General features: G+C 40.7%; 1 protein-coding gene across 5 annotated transcripts in view; it reads left to right on the plus strand.

Annotated features, from left to right (window-relative positions):
- chd7 (chromodomain helicase DNA binding protein 7) overlaps window positions 1-22,462 on the plus strand; it is an 84,024-nt gene that overhangs the window by 44,643 nt on the left and 16,919 nt on the right. For 4 of the 5 annotated variants that reach the window (XM_023965274.2, XM_078934485.1, XM_023965276.2 and 1 more), the window contains exons 5-24: window positions 4,198-4,342; window positions 5,472-5,603; window positions 5,898-5,963; window positions 6,883-6,938; window positions 7,889-8,003; window positions 8,963-9,046; window positions 9,131-9,268; window positions 10,549-10,670; window positions 12,396-12,639; window positions 13,295-13,471; window positions 13,751-13,894; window positions 13,982-14,080; window positions 14,236-14,413; window positions 14,489-14,705; window positions 14,990-15,185; window positions 15,402-15,569; window positions 15,755-15,934; window positions 16,021-16,131; window positions 18,512-18,726; window positions 21,405-21,604. In XM_023965274.2, the coding sequence (XP_023821042.1) occupies window positions 4,198-4,342; window positions 5,472-5,603; window positions 5,898-5,963; window positions 6,883-6,938; window positions 7,889-8,003; window positions 8,963-9,046; window positions 9,131-9,268; window positions 10,549-10,670; window positions 12,396-12,639; window positions 13,295-13,471; window positions 13,751-13,894; window positions 13,982-14,080; window positions 14,236-14,413; window positions 14,489-14,705; window positions 14,990-15,185; window positions 15,402-15,569; window positions 15,755-15,934; window positions 16,021-16,131; window positions 18,512-18,726; window positions 21,405-21,604 (2,987 nt within the window). The remainder of the gene's footprint in view (window positions 1-4,197; window positions 4,343-5,471; window positions 5,604-5,897; window positions 5,964-6,882; window positions 6,939-7,888; window positions 8,004-8,962; window positions 9,047-9,130; window positions 9,269-10,548; window positions 10,671-12,395; window positions 12,640-13,294; window positions 13,472-13,750; window positions 13,895-13,981; window positions 14,081-14,235; window positions 14,414-14,488; window positions 14,706-14,989; window positions 15,186-15,401; window positions 15,570-15,754; window positions 15,935-16,020; window positions 16,132-18,511; window positions 18,727-21,404; window positions 21,605-22,462) is intronic. The other variant, XM_078934486.1, reaches the window with a different exon arrangement.

The raw sequence follows: 22,462 nt of genomic DNA on the forward strand, positions 1-22,462 counted from the left end.
ATTTTATTGCTCTATATTCAGATGTAAAACTGAATTCCAAAGACTTCACAAATGGGACAAATTCGCCCCCACGCATGCCTGCCTGCCTGCGTGACACTCAACATAAAGGTTTAGATTGGAGGGTTTAGCCACCACCTAAATGGTTCACCATGGGAATATGTCAAATGTGGAGAAGACATTTTAGGCATGGGGCTTAATCTTTTGGAGAAACTCTTATACACTATTTGAAAGTTAAATATTTTGTATTAATAAGGACAACAATAAATATGCCCATTTTGGATACTTACATACTCCAAGTATTTTGATTTGCTGCGTAGTTATTCTAAACCAGGGGTCCCCAAATCCAGGCTTCGAGGGCCGGTGTCCTACATGTTTTCCAACTAACCTGCCATTGAAGCTCCTTATTGGCTTATCACACCTGATCAATGTAATCATCAGCAAATAAGGCAGCGGTTCTGGAAAACCAGCAGGACACCGGCCCTCGAGGCTTGGACTTGGGGACCCCTGTTCTAAACCTTTTAAGTGTAATTTAACGAGTCTTTGGTGGGTTTTAGTCTGGCATGCAACTTTATTGCTCTCACATGAGTCATAAATAAGCATAGAAAGCTGTTAGGATCACAGTGGTGCAATAATCAGGCCAAACAGATTATTTATATGGTAAATATGCTAAAATAATTTAGTGAAATGTTGAAAGCTCAATTTGAAAACTTTCAGCCTGTGGTCTTTTTTTTGTAAATTGGGCTTTTGCAAGCAGTTTTAATTTTTATTTTATCACTTGTTTTTTTCTGTTTTTAAGATTTTCTTGAAAAGAATGCAACTTTATTTTTATTCAATTTAATTTATTATAATCAAAAAACTTCTTGGACTTGTTGGACCCTCTGGATGTTTTGCCGTGAGTTATGCTGCATTCACACTGAACGTGATTTGCTGCTAGATGCTTGTGTAAATTGGGCTTATGAACCTGAAGCCCCCAAGACGTGGGGGAGGAGCTACTGCATCACTACTACATGGTACGACAGAGTTTTAGGGCCACCAAAAAAAAAAGTCAAATTACAAGATTTCAAGTCGTAAATTTATGAAAAAACTCGTAAATTATCGGAGAAAAAACTTGTAAATTTACGAGATTAAAGTGGAAGTGAGCATACAGTACAGCAGCAAGTGAACGCCACGCAGTGTGCAGCAGAGCAGACTTAGTTGAACAGGTGAGCTGAATGTTTATTGATAACGTTCCAAATGTCTGGAAGCTCATTTGTTTGATTTACGATTTATTAATGTTTTATGTATTGATGGGTGGTTTGCAGGATCTCTGCAGCCCCTTGGATAAAGAAATCAGTATCCCTGCCGGTAGCTGTCCACTTGAATCCTTTCTTCCTCCACCAAAGACAAGGTCTCTACGTTTATGTGACGCTTCCGTCTGAGGAGGAGCACTTTTTGGCATTTTCAACGTTCTAATGCTAATAACACGGACTATTTTCATTCCTCTTTATTGTTTTATGTTGAAACGGGGCGTTTCATCTGGAGGAGGGGGCGTATGGAACACTGTTTACTTCCGCATTGATGTTCGGATGACAGGGTCATGACGTAATGTGACAGATGAACTTCAGGGTGTGTGAATGAAAAGGAAAATAAAGACTGCAAACGTGTCTCTGCGCTCCTTATCATTTGAAACTCCGCTTTACTTACACCGAACCCCGGAAAGCCGCTAAACTGAAAATAATCTGATTTTGAGTCGCAAACAGGTTTAGAATCGCTTTGTTTTTAATACATATCCGAAAATAAAGCTTCATAAAAGGCTCCACATATTTCATCTTCAAACTAGGCTCCGATAAAAGAAAAACTTTGGTGTTTTTTCCTCGTTAATCTAGGACTTTTTTCTCTTAAATAATTTAACAGTTTTGAAAGTTAAAAGTCGTAATTAAAATATATATATATTTTTTGTAAACTGGCCCTAAAACTTCGTCGTAACATGGAAACATCGACTGTATATTTCATTTGCAATACATGGAAGACACAAATAATGTTGGAAGAACAGTTTTGTTTATTTTGGAAAGCGCTACAATAAACACATCTTTATGTCTGGGTACATGAGATCATTCAGATATTCTCCCAGTAAGGGGAGGTTCACCATCCAGAGCAGGAGCTGCGTCTGAATGATGGATGCCTTCAGCGGTACTTCCATCTCTCAATGACCCAGTTTGACGAATGTCCAGTATAAGTCAGAGGAGAGAAAAAATTAAAATAATACAATAATAAGAGGAACTTATTGTCTTGACATTCATAAAAAAGGAAAAGATCACAAAGATTAGTAAGAGAATGATCAGATTTTTGGTTTGAACTCCACCAGCTGATTACATCATCAGCACGTCACGGGCCAGAGGTAGGCTCCTGATTGGATTCTTGGCCAAAGTTGAGATTTTCGATGTCGCGTGGGCGGGGCTTCAGAACTTAAGCCACACCACATTGTCGCACTGCTCGACAAGCGATTGCCACTGCGGCTGACACTCAAATCAGGCCGCATGACTTCTGATTGCATCTGTATATAGACTTAACGTTAAAACTGGATACAACTACTCCACAAATCACGTGCGACTAGGGCTGGGCGATATTGGATTTTTCATATCACGATATTGTTTTTTTCATATTGTGCGATAACGATATTAAAAACGATATCAAATAACTATATTTTTCAAAGTAATCTTTATTGCACACAGTTTTAAAAGACCACAAATAAATTCAAATGTTTGAACTCTCAAGTTTAACAGAAAAATAGACAAAAAATTGACACACAATTATGTTATGTCATTTTCGACTGTGTTTATTGGTAGCATGTCTTTGGCCAGACAGTAGGCTACAGCATTTGTGATGTCGCAATGTCTCTTCGATTTTTTGTCGTATGGCGTTACATTGGAAAATGCCGAATGTAAAGACTGCTGCTGCAGCGCAGGTCTTACCGTTGTTTTTGAAGTCTGGCATTGAGCATGCTCGAGGGGGTGGTGCTGCTTTAAGTGAGAAAAGGTTGGTGGTATTTCCACATTTATTAGGAACGTATCTTTGGCACAATTTGCAGTAGACGTACTTTGAATTTTATCCGACTTTAGATAACCGAAAAACGTCCACACGGCGGAACTTTTCGGGCCGGTCCGTTCTACAATGCCTCTTGAACCTTTATCTGCGCCCGCTTGGCTCGAGTTTGTTAACTTCTCTTCAGACGGAACATTCATTTTCTGCAAGTGTTAGGATTTGCAACGCATGCAGATACTAGCTTGCATCCTAGCTTGTAAATAACGTTCACTCTAACTAGACGTGGCGCAGTTTATTCAGTGATTGGGCTAGCCCTGTGATACTTAATTCTGATTGGACAAGAGGGCGGGTCTTCCGGGGGTTTCTCCCGTGTTCATTTAAAACGAAAGTTTATCGCAATAGACTAATTTCGCTATCGAAAAAAGGTAATATCGCAATAACGATAATTATCGTTTTATCGCCCAGCCCTACGTGCGACGTGAACGATGCTTTACGTGGAGAGGGGTCGCTGAAACCAAACATACCTGGGCTTTGTATGAACCCCTGGGTCCATCCGAATGGGTTGTTCGTGTTCCAGTGGGGTATGGAAGATCACCACCAGGCCTTCATCATGCACATTTGTGCTCTGTGCAAATGACATTAGAAGTACAGACAAGAGGAGGGATGCTGAGTGTCCTCTCACCTCTGTGGTGTGAATGCACACACACTCGCAGATGGAGCCAGCTCCTCTTTTTTTTTTTTTTTTTTCTTTTTCCATGCCAGAGATTAGAGAGAGCCTGAGGGCCTCCGAGCGCCTCCCCCCCTCCTCCCTGTGGGGCCTCTCTCTCTGTCTGTCTGTCTGCCTGTCTCCCTCCCTCTCTACCCATATCTGTCTCACTGGACAACCCCCTCCCCCTCTCTGGGCTTCTATCTCTCCATCTTGCTCCCTGTGCCTCCATGCAGTCTTTCATCATATTAACCCCCTGTGTGCCAGAGCCTGAGGCACACTAATGATTTCTAAATGGGTAAATCAAACATGGCAATTGCCGTGGGACAGTTGGCACACACACTCACACAAACACATGAGGCTAGGTGGGGTGTTGCAGAAGTAACTTAATAAACATTAGCACTGTGATGTGTTATTTTGACTTTTTTTTTTAAATCATTGGATCTAACTTTTCTCTCTTCTTTCTCCAGCAGTAAAAAGGTGGAGTCAGAGGGTGGGGCTAGTGCTGCTAAGAAGGATTCAAAGAGAAAGAGAGAGTTATCCGTCAGTGAAGAAGTGGAGGTGAAGTCCCCACCTCCCTCCCCTGCTGACGAAGAGGAGGACGATGGTGTACAGGTACAAGATGAGCAGAGTCTACATGTTTGCTTTTCAGCTCCCTCCTGAATAGATGAAGTTACAGGTAAACACTGTGATGGTTTTCCAAAGTGCAGAGGAAAGGACCATAAAATCATTGCAGATTCCTTTGCGTCACAGTTTGCAGGAACAGAGGGCACTGAGCCAGTTAATGTTTGTGTTGTAAGCCGGCCTTGTTGATAGAGCAAGCAGATAGGACCTGAGCCAAGTTCACCTTCTTTACAGTCAGCAACTTTTCAGCTGCTGCTCCTGTTATCCTTTTCCCCAAATAACATGCTGTGTACACTTAAACATTCAGAACTCTTTGATTTCACTTTCTACAAACCCAGAAAACCTTCGCATCAAACTTTTAAGTCTCACTCCGATCATCTTGTGATCTATTTTAAGTGTTTCCCAGTGGTCTTTTGATTATGATTATACCACTTTTAGCCAAAATCATAAAACCTGTGTCCTTTTTTTAGCACATAGCTTCTGCAAAGCGGCAGGAGTTAATTAGAAATATACCTCTGAGTTGCGGGCGTGACCGTTGGCACAAAGCAACCCCCCCCTTCCCATCACCCATAACTGAGAGCTCTGTGTTTATCCTGGTCCTGCTAACTTACAGGCCTTCATACCCCCAACCTAACATACCGGTGCAGCAAAAATGGCGAGCTATCCAGCCGTACAGTTTTGAGCCTGATGCAACATCAGTCGAGGAAAACAAAGACGTACATGGATCTATTTGTCTAGAAGAGGATGGAGCAGAGCAGGGAGCTTGTGGCGACTGCAGCACCTATGTCACAGCTACAGGCTTTTTGAAACTGCATTTGTTTTTAATCTGCTCCTGATTCACATTGATTTGAATAAAGAAATACTCAGAAATGCATATATGTCCTCAATCACCCCAAAACAAATGCTACAAGAACATGAAAAAAAAACACAAAACATTTTTTCTTGGAATTGTTCTTTAAATCGTAAATGCCAGTTTGGTAAAAACGATTGTTTGATTTAATAGCTGGATTTTGTTTGATGTTGATCAACTAAAAATTATTTAAATACATTTGTTATTCAAGAAAATTGGGAGTTTGGTTTTGAAAAGAAAATCCGTCATTTGTCACTTTTCTCTTTTCAGAAGCGTCGTTCAAGCCGCCAGGTGAAGAGGAAGAGGTACACCGAAGACTTGGAGTTTAGGATCTCTGAGGATGACGACAGTGGAGATGACTCGACAACACCGAAATCTCCCTCATCCTCGTCACAGCAGCAGGTGAAGCTTGGGTTCCTGATAATTGGTTTACCTTGGATTATTGGAGTGTTGTTGGAGTTGAATCATTGTCAAGTTGGCTGTTGTTTTTGTGTATACAGAAAGAATCTCACATGTGGTAAAGTTCTATCTTTTTACATAAACATGGATTTGACGTTAGTGTTTATAAAGATTTTTTTTAGCAATGTTGACGGTATAATCTTGAAAAAACCTTTTGCTTACAAAATTCCCCACAGCTTTAGGGAATTACATCCTCCTTCAGCTGGGCTCAGACTTAGTACTTTTGCTCTCTTTCAGGATGCGGGTGAGGTTGAGGGTCCCGTTGTGGAGAAGATAATGGGCATGCGCAGCTCTAAAAAGCAGGTAAGGCGCCATGAAGCAGGGCACCAAGAGATGCACGCATGGGCACTCTGGCTGGAATCACGGTTTACGTCATCTGATTAGCCGCTCCACAGCTGGCCTAAGCAGATTATGCACACTGGGACGCGTGCACACACATGGCTAAAATGGCTCGGATTGACTTGCTAAGCAGATACAAGAGTTCTTGTATTTCCTGATGTGTGAGAGCTTGGTGCTCTTTGTGCATCAGGCTGACTTTGTGTGTGTCGGCCAAGACTTGTTATATTCGCCTTAACGAAAGAAAGCGCCGTCATTAGCCAACACATACATGGCACAAGTCTCCAGCCATTTCTCCTTTGCTTGCCAGCTGTCAGTGAGTTTACCCCCCAATTCCATGCACCCACACAAATACACACCCCTTTTCTCACAGCTCCATTCAGAGCTGACCCCAGGCTTGGCGCCTCGCCAAACCACAACGCTCTCTGCGCCAGACGCCAAGCTAGTGTTTCCTCAGGCAGTGTGTGTACGCGTGTGTGATTGATGATTCATGGCGTTACAGTAGTAGTGGTAGTTGGCGGATGCAGGTTGTGTGCTGCACTGCTTCCACTGTTTGTTTTTTTTTTGTCATTTCACGTGAAAAATCCCAGTGCAAACGGATTAAATTTGCACGGACGTGACGTTGCAGCTGTTAATGATTTTCCAGTATAACCGGCCAAATGTTTGTACACGAAAACATCAAATACTTTCCCGTTTGTTTTGGACTTTTATAAAGCTGTCAAACTAGAAAATCCAGCAGCTGCAGGAGCCCTTGGACACCACTGTGTGAACTGACTCGTAGGCTCCTTCTATGGCATCTCTTATAACAATGACATGGCCCGACTTTTCTTTTGAGGAAACAGCTGCTGCATTTGCTGTGATTATGAACATTATTTCCCCTTTTCAGCTGGAGTCAGGCGAGGAAGTGGAGATGGAGGAGTTCTACGTCAAGTTCAAGGGCTTGTGAGTACTATCTAGGCCCTTTTTTTTTAAACCTCTCCAGCTCTTTTGTCTGTCACAGCAGGGCTTCCTCTTTTTTTAGACCCATTTTCAGCACACATGCCCACCAGGGTGTCTATTGGTCTTTGAATGTGTAAACCTAAGTATATTGACCCTCAAGGCCTTTTTTTATTCAATAGGTGTCTCTTATTTGTGCTACAAATTCTTTCTCAGGACACATGTTGTGATACTTAAGTTGCATTCCATCACATCTTTAAATACTCTTGTGATTCACTGGTCATACATTCTTACATGTTCATTTACGTTCACTGTATATTTCAAAAGCGCAACATATGAAATAATTTTTTTTGCTACATGTCCAAAAAAAGGTCATAACATTTAAAGAATTCGATGTTTTTTGTCTTATTATTTTACTCTTTCAAAAATGTGACATCTGATTGATAGTTTTTCTACTTTTTTAAATTGCCCAAAACTTCAACAAAAGGACAAACGTATTGTTTGGCAGCAGCTGCGACTTTTAGTGCTGAAAATAGAAACAACCTTTTGTGAATAAAACTGCTTTAGCCAATATTTAAACCATTTATTACAATCTGCATTAGTTGTTTGACCAATAAAATGTAATGAGCAGTTCTTTTGATTTACAAATATCACTTTAAAATTCCCTGAAATCTGGAAATGTACAATTAAAAGATTCCATTTTAAAAATTTGTGTTGACCTGAGTTGAACTTTTCCAGTCACTAAACTATAGTGAGAAGTCAATACCTGTTTTTGCACTTGACAGATAAGTAAATATATAGCTTAGTATTACTTTGGTATCTATGCATTGGTCCATTTCTCTCAGTTTTTAGGTTTTTATACCTACAGTTTAGACTGGCTTCTTTCCTAATGATTATTGTTTGCCACAAGTGTTAACAGCACTGATGTTGTAATGTTTTTATTATTTTTTTTTTAGTTCATACCTTCACTGTCGCTGGGCAGAACTGGAGGAACTGGAGAGGGATAAGAGAATACACCAGAAGATAAAAAGGTTTAAAGCCAAACAACAACTAAACAACTTCATTACTGAGGTAAGTGCTTTAAAGTCCCACCCCAATATCTTATGAACTATTATAAAAGTTTTCCCATTAGTCTTTTAATTATGATTATTCCATTTTTAGCCAAAATCAAAAAACATGGAATCCTTTTCTTGGACATAGTTTCTGCAGAGCGGCAGGAGTTCGTGAGAAATTTACCTCAGAGTTGTGGGTGTGACTGTTGGCACAGAGAAAACCCCTCCCATTTCCCATCGTCCATATATTTACATGCTCTCCAGCTAGTTAACAGCCTTTTACAACCCAGTCCAACACATCTGGTGCAAAAAATAAAAATAAATGGCGAGCAATATTGGAGCTATCACACCGTACAGTTTTGAGCCAGATGCCAGCTTGGAGGAGGAAAACGTGCATGATCTATTTGTCCACAAGTAAATGCATCAGAATGGAGCAAAGCATGGAGGTTCTCGCATCCCATAGTTACTCGAACATCAGACTTACAAGCTTTTTCTAACGGCATTTTTTCATCTGCTCCTGATTCAGCCTCGATTTGAACGAAGAAATACTCAGAAATGTGATTTTGAGCTTTATTTTCTTTATAAATGTTCTCCCTAATGAGAAAAAGGCCACAAGAACATGTTAAAACATCAAAAACCTCATTTTTATCTGAGTGGTCTTTAAATAGAAAGTCAACATCACCTGCTCCTAACCTTCGACTGCAGGGGAGCCACCTCCAACAGGGATCACACCACTTTGTGGTCCTAGCAGTGTACTGAACAATCGCCTGCTGAGGTTCATAAATCGGCTCTATTCTTCAATGTAAAGTATTTTTCATAAATCTTTTAGGGATTTGGAGCCTATTTATACAGACTGCACTCTAAAAAGCTTTTATTCTCAAAACATCAAGTGACTTGGCCTAAACCCAATTGCTTTTTGTGTTTGTGTATCCTCAAACCACTCTTCTGAAATGTAAATGACTGTTACCTTCTCTCCAGATGGATGATGAGCCTTTCAACCCCGACTATGTCGAGGTGGACCGGGTCCTCGACATTTCAGAGAGCACAGATGAAAATGGAGAGGTGCTTTGATCTCTTTTATTGCTCTGAGCGTCTTCGGCTCTTCTCCGTCTTCACAAACTTTACAGGACCTGTACTTCTGTGCAGATGGTGACCTTGTATCTGGTGAAGTGGTGCAGTTTGCCTTATGAAGACTGTACCTGGGAGCTGAAGGCCGATATTGAACTCTCCAAGATAGAAGAGTATGAACGCGTTGCGTCACGCACACCCAACACTAACAGAGTGGTGAGTTCTGCACGTGTTCTAAGATATTGTTTCTTCTCCCATGCTACTGGTCCTGTGTTTGTGAGAGGTGTCCTGCTCCCTCCTCCCTCAGATATATACAGCTCCTTTAACTGCTCTCCACAGGGCCACGTTCTTGTGGTCTTGCACACTCGCACACAGTCTCACACGCCCTGTTCTTGTGGCCAGGCCAAACCACTAACAGTATGTTTAATGTTGAACAGAAGCAGCTAACTGCTGTGATCTTTCCCTCCATCACTCCCTTCCTCTCCCTCTGTCCATCTATTTAATGACTGCCTACTGTTTCTCCTTAAGGCCCATGTTAGAAATGCTCCATCATGAAGTGACAGCACTTGGAAACAGACGTATTTTAAGCTCTGCTTAGTGAGCAGCTGAGGGGGATGGTCATGTGGGCACCTTTTTGCAGTAACCTTTCGTTTCCCTTCAGAGGGGAAAGCCCTGATAACATGTTGTTTGAATACCCCTCAAATTAAGCAAATCTCCATGTTTAATTTCCTCAGATTGACTGCATCTTAAAATGCAAAGGGCTTTTTCCTCTGACATGCTGCTGACATAAACCACTGCGTCAAAAGAATTTCACCCTGTTTTTACATGACGACCTTGTACATCAGCACATCAGGGTGCAGTACAAGCTGTGCCATGTGGCAGAAATGATCCAGGATACATTTTTGCTACGACATGAGTTTAGTCTGTAATTTTCTCCTTTTTTTTTCTTCCCTGCCAAAACTAATGCACGGCTGTCCTGCTAGTTAATCTCCTGATATACATGTCATTAACTAGTTACCAATCGTATGCTAAGCAGAGTTTAAACCAAGAATTTTTCAAAGTACACTATTATTTCTATTGGCCATTTTTAGATTACATATTTGAAACGATTTTTGCAGAATTGGTTTATAACAACCTTAAATATTTGTGATTTTTGCCTTGGGTTAAAGTTTTCCTTCAAAGTTTAGGCATAGCTGTTTGAAACAACCTTGGTTGTGAATTGCCGCTTTATAAATCAATTAAATTAAGGTTTGTAATAAAAAGTTTTCACCTTGTTATGTAATGTAAGGCGTCGTCGAATACGGTTGAATTTTATTTTTAGTTGCTGTCCAGACTAAAACATCTCAGATTGATCTTCCTTACGCTGCATCTTTGAACTGCCACGAAGCCATATGCAAGTATCACCAAGACTATCATCTGTGCGCGGATGAATCATTTGGTGTTTACTAAGCCTTCCTTTGGTTTATTGATGACATACTATTTCTCCTCATGTTAAGGATCGGCCTCCTGCAGCAGACTGGAAAAAGCTGGAGAGCTCAAGAGAATACGGGAATGGCAACGCACTCAGGGAATACCAGCTGGAAGGCCTTAACTGGCTAACTTTCAACTGGTACAACTCGTAAGTCACCCTTTAGTGTATCCAGTTTTTAATGCTGGTACTGTGGACATTTTTTCGTAAAACAATTAAATCATACATGGCATGATCTTTCAGTAACAATGTGGCACGCTGCTGTCGAGGTTTTTACACCAGCAAAGTCTGAATGTAAGCAGTGCAGCTTAAGTCTTGATCCTTATTCAGTGGATAACACTAAAGACCTGGCCTGTGTACACACCATTGACTGTAAAAAGAACTGGACCGAGCGAGTGTGAGGTGCTTCCGGCTCCAACCACATGAAGTCCATTCAGTCGCTATTTGGATGGTGTTATGCTGAAACCATAAATGGTCAGTAAGCAGTGATTGGTCTGAATTGGTCTGAGTCAACACTTCTATGGCAACCACTCTCACCAACCAGGAGTGAGCTTGTGCTTCAGAAATGCAAGAGACAGAAGTCAGATGACACCTCAGGATATGGTACAACTGCTAGCATAGCTATGATTATGAGCAACAGGCAAGTGGAGGTTTTGAAAATAACAGGAAGTTTGAAAGTTATGTGATGCAAACATTGGTAGATTACCAAAATAAATCAGATTATTTCAATTCAATAGTTAATCTACATATATCTGACTTACTGCTGATTATCTAATTTTTGTGGGCATCTAAAGCCACCCAGAACGTCAGGCAAAAACACAAGCAACTGCCTATTTGAGGGGGATACCTATGTGGACTGTTGTTTCTGTTATTTCTAGGGATATAAGGGATACAGATGCATATCAAAAATGTGTCTAGCTATGAGAATAACGGCAGTATCTGTCGAAAACCACAGATACAAACAAGATTATGTCGGTAAAAAGGTATAAAATCAATCAGGGAGTAAATAAACGGTTTCTGGCAAACTTTCTCTACCTGCTGTGCTCCCTACCGTCTGGCTTCTCATGTACATGTGATGCAACCAGAACGATGTCCAATCACAAGCTTACTTCTACCAAGTCGGGTCAGTTACAATTGGCTGAAGGTGAACCACAGTGAGGGATGTGCATAGTGTCATCTAAGCATATGATTACCATTTTTTCCACTGTAAACAATACCTGAATAAATTAGTATCACACACTTTTTTTCTTTTTGCTGTAAGGAACAAATAGTGAAAAAGACCCAAAATGCCAGGTTTTAATTTTAAAAGCTGTTATGTCAGCGATGATCTAGATTGTATTAATTTATTGTATACAAAGCTGCTACAAAGTTAGCTGAATCTGTGGACCATGTAGTGAGATGTCTATCGAATCATGTGAAAGGGAAAGATGCACTCCCCTTGTTTTTGCCCTCTCTGTACTAAATTTACATAAAGAATCTTCGCTTTAGTTTTTGACACATTTAAAAAAATATTTTTAGTACTCAAGTTTCACACATTTATCGGAAAATCTCTGAGGATGACAGATGGGCCACGTTTTAGACACAAAAGTTTTTAGCTGTCAATATTTTCTTTGCATTAGATCATTGGAGTTGAGGTGGACCGCCTCACCCTTCTGGAAAATTAACATTAGTAACCCAAGAGAGTAAATCTCTTCACGCATGGAGGCCCGTTGGCTTGTGTCAATAAAAGTCATGGAATTTAACACCAGGGTCACTGTGTGTACACTCAGTGTGAAAGCATAAGAGCGTCTAACAGTTTAGGGGACATGAAATACTAAGAATATAAAAGCCCTCTGTTTCATCCTCTCATCTGTCCACATTGCTTGTCCTCCACAGACGTAACTGTATCCTGGCAGATGAAATGGGTCTGGGGAAGACCATCCAGTCCATCACATTCCTCTATGAAATGTACTTGATGGGCATCGAGGGGCCGTTCTTAGTCATCGCTCCTCTCTCCACCATTCCCAACTGGGAGAGGGAGTTCAGGACCTGGACTGAGCTCAATGTGGTGGTCTACCATGGCAGCCAGGCCAGTCGAAAAATAATCCAGGCCTACGAGATGTACTTCAGAGACGGACAGGTAAAACCTCTCTGTAACTCCTAATGCACATTCAAGAAAGGGAGTGATGGTAATCTTAGTATTACCTAAAAAGACAATTAATAGAAAAAAATTAAAATAATTGAATGTTTTTTGTTTCAGAATTTAAAGTAACTAAGCAGATGTATTGGAGTTTATGAGACCAACTAACATTTAGACAGCCAGTTCCCAAAAAATCCTCAGTTTAAATAATAAACGCACTTAAAATAAACGGAAAACATTTGCTTGTGAGAGTAAAAATAAACCGAGTTTTCCTCCTTCATTTCACTGTGTTCACATGAGGATTGATAGGAGCCTTGTGTACAGTGGGTGTAAGAAACAAGCTGCTCTTTTTGAGATGGTCAGCAGATCTGAACGCCTCCTCAGTCAGGGGAAATCTCTGGCCCGCCGAGCTTCTCCAGTCCTCCTTTGCTTCATAAGCTCTTTACAGTTCTCTCTCTGTAAGCCTTTATACTGAGGGCAATAATAATACATTATTATTTCAAACTTTTTCTCAAGGAGTCAATAAAGAAAAGACATTTATTGACATAATTGACATCCAAACTTAATTAGACACTTTGCAAAATCTGGCATCTAAAAATGTTTGATAGGAAATTTTCCTGTATCTGCTAATTTCTTTTTGTTTGTTCTCATGCAGGGTAAAATAATAAAGGGGGTGTATCGGTTCCACGCTGTGATAACAACCTTCGAGATGATCCTGGCAGACTGTCCAGAGCTTCGTAACATCCCTTGGCGCTGTGTTGTAATTGACGAGGCCCACCGGCTGAAAAACAGAAACTGTAAACTATTAGAGGGACTCAAAATGATGGACATGGTAAGTTTGAGTCTTCCTATTGTGGCGCATATGTTGGAGATGGAATAAAGGAGTTGAACATTGGTGCTTTCGTAGTCTCTCACCTCACAGGAAGAGGGGTTCAAACAAATATTCATCTCTGTTTGTTTGAACTTTTAGTTTTGGTCAGTGTTCCACATCTTGGCCCGGTTCTTTTATCCCGTCTCTGAATTCCTTTAGGAGTACGTGTCTTGTGGATACATCCTGCTTTCAATTTTAGAAACTCTAAAAATGTGTTTCCTGCCCCCTCCTCTCCTCCAGGAGCACAAAGTTCTGTTGACAGGAACTCCTCTCCAGAACACAGTGGAGGAACTCTTCAGCTTACTCAACTTCCTGGAACCTGAGCGGTTCCCGTCTGAACAAACCTTTATGACTGAATTTGGAGACTTGAAGACTGAAGAACAGGTGACCTGCAACACAGACACACACAGTTACACCTGCACATCTTCACACACGTGTCCATTCCAATAACTTTGCCGTCATTTGTTTTAGGTCCAAAAACTGCAAGGAATTCTCAAGCCCATGATGCTGAGAAGACTGAAAGAAGATGTGGAGAAGAACTTGGCCCCCAAGGAGGAGACAATCATTGAGGTGTCATTACTGAACACTATCTTCTGGATTTGTTTTGTTCTTATTGTTGTTTTGATTTCTATAGCAGCATAGTTCTTGTATTTCATAGCTTAAGCGGCAGTCTGGTGGTTTTCCAGGTGTAGAAACTGAACTTGATCCCTCTGTTTTAATGTCAGGTGGAGTTGACCAACATCCAGAAGAAATACTATCGGGCCATTCTGGAGAAGAACTTCTCCTTCCTCTCCAAAGGAGGTGCAGGAGGAGGTGGAGGAAGTGGAGCAGCCAGTGTGCCCAACCTTCTCAACACAATGATGGAATTAAGGAAGTGCTGCAACCACCCCTACCTCATCAATGGTAAACACCACCTCCTTCCAAAGTTGCAGTACAACAGGACAGTTTCTGATTTTTGCATTGGCTGTGTCCGTGCAGGAGCAGAGGAGAAGATCATTGAGGAGTTTAGGGAGTCCCATGGCGGCAGGACAGACGTGCCGGAAATGGCCCTTCAAGCTATGATCCAAGCCGCCGGCAAGTTGGTGCTCATTGACAAACTGTTGCCTAAGCTGAAAGCTGGTGGACACAGAGTGCTGGTGTTCAGTCAGATGGTTCGATGTCTGGACATCCTGGAGGACTATCTTATCCAAAGACGGTGAGAATAAAGACAAAATTGTGTTTCTGTGATTGAAAGGGTTTGTGTCTGACCCTTTTGGATATATTTATCCTCCGAATACTTAACATTGGTGAACAAAACCAATTTTAGCAGAAACATTTTCAAAGAATGACATAAAGCAACAACAAATGTATATACATTTGCTTTCTATAATGTCAGTAGTATAAAGTTTGACTTCAAAACAATAAACGTTTATATTTTTTATCTCACTTCTTCAAACCTTTCCACACCAGCCTGACTTTTGAATGTAACAATTCCTTCAGATACCCATATGAGCGCATCGATGGCAGAGTTCGGGGTAACATGCGGCAGGCAGCCATTGACAGGTTCTCCAGACCAGACTCGGACCGCTTTGTCTTCCTGCTGTGCACAAGAGCTGGAGGACTGGGCATCAACCTGACCGCAGCAGATACCTGCATCATCTTCGACTCTGACTGGAACCCTCAGAACGACCTTCAGGTATGAACTAAGTTCTGTCAACTTCTATGCAGCACCTCAAACCAAATTTTTAGAGTTATTGGTGTCTTTTTTTCGGATGGCAAACATCAAGTTCAGACCCTTTTTTGCACACAATGGCAGTCAACCAAAGTTAGCTCTGAGTTATTGTTGCATGTGATGTTCAGATGTGGCCACGCCAAGACAAGACTGTCAATCTCTGAATGTCTCCTCCATCAGGCCCAAGCCAGGTGTCATCGAATTGGCCAGTCCAAGTCTGTGAAGATCTACCGCCTGATCACCAGGAACAGCTATGAGAGGGAGATGTTTGACAAGGCCAGTCTGAAGCTTGGACTTGACAAGGCAGTTCTGCAGAGCATGAGCGGACGAGAGAACGCCAACAGTGGGGCAAGTCATGTCACTCACATTTCAACAACCACGTTTGACAGTTCAAAACTTCCTAGTGGTGATTTTTCTTAACTTATAAAAGACTCGCAATCACACCTTTAAGGACACGAACAGCAATAGTTGTTAGACTGAGATTTAATGAGTCGGGACAAAGAAGTTAAAAGAATGTTCTGGTCCCTGTTAAGGTCCAACAGCTGTCCAAGAAGGAGATAGAAGACCTGCTGAAAAAGGGAGCTTATGGAGCTCTAATGGATGAAGAAGATGAAGGCTCGAAATTCTGCGAGGAAGACATCGACCAAATCCTCCAAAGACGCACTCACACTATAACCATCGAGTCTGAAGGCAAAGGCTCTACCTTTGCCAAGGTGAAAGCAGAAAAACCTCCTGAACCGTTCCTTATTTATTCAGTGTTTTTCCAGTGTTTTAAATGCATCATTTTCTCTGTCGGCAGGCAAGTTTTGTTGCAGCAGGGAACCGAACAGACATTTCGTTGGAGGATCCAGACTTCTGGCAGAAGTGGGCCAAAAAGGCGGAGCTTGACATGGATGCCATCAATGGCCGGGTACTGAACACACTTTAAAACACGCTTTGAGAAATATTGAGTTTAATTTCTCAACAAGTTTTCCATCGAAACAACATCAAATTAAAGCTGTCAGTTGTTAGATTTATTTTATATTTACTACATTTTTTTTCATCGACTTTGGCTAGGACCAAACATTTATTTCCCCCTGTCCCACTGTCAGATGTGTCCACAGTTTTCGATAAGAGAAGCTGCAGGATGACTGTTCTTTTTTACAAGTCCATCCCTTTCAAAACTCCAGCCTCCATTATGGTTGCTTGATTTTTCATGCAGGGCCGTGTGAGGCCTTAGATATCACACATCTCCAAGAGCAGCTGCCATTCATGGTCTTAAAGCACTAAAACTTACTGACAAATAGGTCTGTTCGAAGTTTCACATTTTTTGTAAAGTCTAAACAGATTCTCCTGACCTCGTTCTACTGTCCATGTTTTGTTTTTTTACATTTTTCTTATTTCACGAGTCTGGTATTCTAATAAATCTGGGGGCTAGAAGAGAGGATGGCCTAACAAAGTCAGACTAGATGTCTATCCCTTGGTCCTTGAACTCATCCGTGGGTTTGCCAATCACATTGGCAGGATAGAAACTGAGCCCCTGTTAGCAATGTTTTCATTCAAAGAGTTTTTTAGCTTTGACATTTCCGGTCTAAAACAAACATAACAAAAGCTGTGACTATTTTAGCATTTCGTTCACGCTGGACTGTCGCTACCAAATATTAGCGCATGTACCTACAGTTAGAAGAGGCTTTAGGCAACAAAGATTACAAGCAAATTGGAGCCATCCAGGTGTACAGTTTTGAGCCAGATGCCAGCTCGGACAATGGAAACGGTGATGAACATGGATCTAGATGGTCTATAAGTGGATGCATCAGAGCGGGGAGCTTGTGGCTTACGATTGTAGGTCCTACGTGACACCTGCGAGTTTTTAAAGCATTATTTTTCATCTGCTCCTGATTTACAACAGGTGTATATATATATATATATATATATATATATATATATATATATATATATATATATATATATATATATATATATATATATATATATATATATATATATATATTTGTGTGTGTGCGTTTGTGTGTCTTTTATCATGAGAAAAATGCCACAAGAACAATTTGTACCTGAGTTGGTCTTTCAAGACAAATGAATAGAGAAAATTGTAAAGTAGAAAAAAGCTAGAAAAAGCCCCTGGACTAATAAGGTTTTTTTAATGTTTTGGGGTTTACATTGTGTGTTGAAGCCCTCTGATATGTGGGTTAAAGCCAAAAGAGAACAAACAGGCTTGGTACTTAGATACTTGACGGCATTTGCAATGTTGATGCACAAACGCACAGTAGAGACTGTGTCCCCTTATGGAGGAGAGAAAAAAAAAGTCCTTGCAATGGTAATTGGTGAGTGCTATCACCACAAGCGGATGTTAGGAGGAAGAATGTGTGAGAGCGAGAGCAAGAAAGGACTGGAGGGAGGCATATGAGAGAGGAAGAGAGAGATTAATATTGACAGTTGGGAATCTGCTCTCTTCCTTAATTACCCATGTTTCCCTGCTCTCTTGTGTGTGTTTGAGCGAGAGAGAGTAAGCTGCTTAGCTCCACTTAACAGAGTGCAGATGCCTGGAGGGTACAGAGATATCACTTAGGCTGGTGCTGACACAGACGCACAACCTCCATCACGTCCTGAAGCACACGTACAGTTTCTGCTTACATGCATCTTTGCATTTTTTTGCTTGCTTTTCTACATATATATATTTGTAACTTTTCCACTCCTTTAGCTCCTTCTCCTGATATCGCTTTCCTGCAATCTCACAGCTCCTCTCATGGAGGGCCCTCCACTGGAACACTTAATCTTGCTCTATGAGCCTGAATGTGGACCGGTCCCCTGGGATTTCATATTGTCATGTTAAAATGGAAATTACTGCGGCTCTGTGATAATTGCGCAGCTAACTACGGCCCCGCTTGCGCATGCTAACGGGATTGGAGGAGAGTTGGGGTGGGGGGAATCAAATTAACTGAACAAAAATGTAATTCATTAGACAACTTAATTAATGCCGGTTTGTTTGTGCTACACAGCAAATTTCTCTGTCAGGAATGAAATGAGGGCAAAATATCCAATTAATCTGATTTAATCCACAAGATGCCATGTATTTGCGGAGTCACAGTCAGAATGTACAAGTTTATAAATGGGCCACTTCAGGGGAGCTCAACAGAAGGTGTTTGCATGTTTATGGTGAATTTTAGGCTGTCTGTAATTAAAAAACAGATTGTATGTTGGAAAAGGGCAGAAAAATGAGGAAGGAAATGTACTGAAAGAAAGGAGCGTCCATGCTTTGAAGATGTAGCTCATGCTTAATCATTTGTGTCCAGAACACGCTGGTCATTGACACGCCGAGAGTGAGGAAGCAGACGCGGCACTACAGCAGCGTCAAAGAAGACGAGATGCTGGAGTTCTCTGAGCTGGAGAGCGACGATGAAGAACCTTCATCCAGACCTACATCCAAACAACGACGACCTCAAGACAAAACCCAGGGTTACCCCCGATCCGAGTGCTTCAGGGTGGAGAAGAACCTGCTGGTCTATGGGTCAGTCACTGTTTCACCTTCTAAAAGTTTACAGTGTGAACTAAACTGTTGGGACTTTATGATGTTTACAAATATTGTTTTTAATCCAGATAAAGCCATAGATTACATTTAAGATTAAACTTGTGTAAAAGCCCCCTTTTTTAGTGTAGGTTTTTGGATTTTGTTCCAGTTTTATTTTAGTATTATTTTTACTTTTCTATTGCGATCTTAAGGCAGCAGTGGTTCTCCAGTCTCCCTGAAGATCTTTTATGGTTTTTATCTGAACATGACTTCATTTTTCCACTCATTTTTATTCTGGTCCTTATGTATCTGGCAGATTTAAGAGATGCTTCTCCAACATTTTGTTTTTTTTTCTAGATAAAGCTCCTTAAGCCATTTGAGTCATTCAAGCTCAGAAATGCACCTAAATCAAAGGATGAATCAGTGTTTTAACACAAACATCACCAAAAATAAAATCAAATATTGTTGCTTTTCCAATTCCTTTTTGTCAGTTGTAGCGATTGCATATTTTTTGTAGCTGAACTCAGTTTTACCTGTTTAGCTTGCAGGTAGGTAAATCAGATTTCTAGTTATTGCACTTGACCAATTTCCATCTTCACTGTAAGTAAAGTTAAAAAAGAAAGCAACCTTACACAGGTAAAAGGATTCATTTATTTTTTTAAATGTGTTTATCTTTTTGGAAGAAGATGAGAGACGGGAGCTGAGCGAATGCGCTAAGAACCTTTGTTTTTAATTTACTGTCCAGTTAAAAAGAGACTTTGTCCTTCAAGCTTCTACAGTTTTTCTAAAACAATCTAGAATGTATTTCTTTATTTTAGTCAAAATTAGACAAACATGTTCAGATTTGCAGGAAATTAACCAAGTTACCTGTTAGCTGAGTTATTTGTGCACCTCTACTTTATGCACTTTTTTATCGCAGGGGTTACATTCTAAAAACAATCTGTGATCGATAAAATCTGCAAAGTGGAATGACGATGTTTTAAGGCAATAAAACCCCTCACCACTCACTTAATACTCAGACATTCATATTTTCACAGCTTTCTATCTTGCTTAAACTGTCAAAGTTCAAACCTTCATAGAACAATAAGTCCAGTTTTATAGAAAAAAAACAAAGATCTGTTTCTGGTCAAAGATTTATGTAAATGTGGCGACATGGCGGAGATTGATTGACAAGGTAAACAGCCAATCCGAGCGCAGAACACAGTGCCTTAAAAAAATGCACTTAAAAAAATCAGCGAAACGGCAGAAGATGAGCCGCGATTTAGCGAGGGAACACCGTTTGTTCACTTTTACGGCGAGTAAAAGAAGGTGCTCTCTTCTGCTGTAAGACTACAGCAAACCAAATTAACAGAATCCTCCTGGTACATTTAGATTTCTTCTACTTAAATGTTATTCATCCTTTCATCTCGCTCATTTGAGGAAGATACAAGTGATATAAAAGTGTATCCGTAGGAATTGAGGAAGAACCCTGTTAATGCAGATGCAGCTGAATTCCTATAAAGCAGAAATGATAAAGTGTGGATGTTAAGGCGGACAATGGAAATCTATTATGAGATGCCCCTAAAGGATGCTCTTCTGTCGACATTCAAACTTAATGCTGTCAATTTTCCTTTCAGTTTAAAATTCTGCTCTCAGGTTTTCTCTTTAATAGTCAGTTATTTGTAGGTATGCCAAATATTTGGAATGCATTTGTGTCTGTGCACAGCAGCACTCTGTAGTATGAAATGGGTGAGCGCTGCTTACTGTGCACCAACTGACATGCTTGGAGATTACTGGACGGCCACTTCCATCTTCACGGCCGGCTCGCGTGACGTCTGCGTAAGAAAGAATGGTGGTGTTAGTGAGATATCAGCATTGTTGTTGTAACAGTCTAGCCTTGTGCCCCGGGGCTGTAGGACACAAAAATACACTGTCTGACTGAGCCTGTCATCTCTGCTCAGCACTCCGCTGTCTCTTCTCATCGTCAATCTCTCCCGCTTGCACTCGCCCACCACTTTAGCCTTTCTATAAAGGATTCAAGTGAAACCCACATGCTTCAGTGAATATTGGAAAGCAGCAGTTAAACATTTTTTTCCAATACGAGGATCCGAGGGATTTCGGCTTCTACGCCAGCCGAAGGGGTGTGGGAGACGCAGAGGGAGATGAGCTGTGATCCATGAAAACGCATACACTGGGCTGTGTTTGGGTGGCAGTAGTTAAGATGCCAGTACCAGTTAAGGCGGCATACTGGTAAAATGCAGCGCATAATGACATCCCAGCACTCATCAGCGTGTGTTTGATACAAGTCAGGGCTTTGAGACAAAATGATCTGGACTTGTGTAAATATTCATGAAGGATGAAGGTCGTGTCAGCCATGAAATGGTGGAGCTCAGCTCACAATTATAAACTGTCAGACTGATTTGGGAACCTTATTATTGTTTAGTTGATATTTACTCTGAGCCTTAAATCTTAACAGTCAGCAGTATTGTTAAAAAACTCTAAAAATAAAAAAGGTCTTCTTAGTTTTTTGTTTTAAACGCTTTAAAAGACAAATTATTTTTTAGCATCATGCAGCTTTAAGAGACGAGTGTTTTTTTTAAAAATCTGTTTGTTTCTTGATCCACTGTTGGGAAATTGCATTTAAAAAATCTCTTACCTGTTCTTTGCCACGTTGGACTAACGTGAACGTGTGTCTGCAGCTGGGGTAGATGGAGTGAAATCCTGGCCCACGGTCGCTTCAAACGCCCCCTAAAGGAGGCAGATGTGGAAACCATCTGCAGGGCTCTGCTGGCATATTGCCTGCTGCATTACAGAGGAGATGAGAACATCAAAAGCTTCATCTGGGACCTGATCACCCCGAGTGAAGATGGCACCACCAGGACACTTACCAATCACTCCGGTAACGCACACAGACGCCCTCAGCCCAACACCAAAACATACACATTGTTGGTACTTCCTGTTTTTTTTGACTGAAGCAGCAACTTCAGCACTCTGATGAAAAGAAACTTCACACTTATTCATTTTCATTAAAGACCCACTCTGATGAACAATGTCTTTTCTGACATGAAATATGTCTATATTCAAATTGTTGTGAATCAGGAGCAGACAAAAAACAGTTGGAAAAAGATCTCATTTGTTACTCTGTTACTCAGTGGCTAAGAGGAAGGGGGGGGGCGCGGTTGAACTATTGCCGCTCTGCAGAAACTATGTCCTAAAAAATGACAAGATTTTTTGATTAGGGTTCAAAACTGCATATAATTAAAAGAGAACTGGGGATGCTTTTATAATCAAAAGATGATGGGAGTGGGTGCTAAAGTGTATCAGCGTCAGAGGAAACGTGGATGACTGACAGCTGAAGACCCCATCTTCATTAGAGGAAATCCTTTTATCAGCTCCATTCCTGACCATCAGCTTTTACGAAATATTTATCTGCTAAAGGAAATGTTGAGGTACTGACAAAAAAAACGAATTATTTAATAAAAAAACGTATTCAACTATTTGAAAAAGTTTGACAAAACTACTTTTTAAAGCTTTTTACACAAGTACTTTATTCTGTTTGCTTTACCTCTGAAGTTTTTTATTGAAATTAAAAGGCTGAAACACAGGATGTAAATAGTAAAATGACAAAATAACATTGTGATATATTTTATTATAAGATTTACAAGAAACTTCTTGGTTTAATGAAATGTATGGGATGAAAGTATTTTAAATATGAATACAAAAAAAACAGGTTCTTTGTCCAGCATAAAAAAATTCG

This window comes from Oryzias latipes, chromosome 17 (genome assembly GCF_053564925.1).
Source record: "Oryzias latipes strain Hd-rR chromosome 17, Olatipes_Hd-rR_3.1".
Classification (NCBI taxonomy): Eukaryota; Metazoa; Chordata; class Actinopteri; order Beloniformes; family Adrianichthyidae; genus Oryzias; species Oryzias latipes.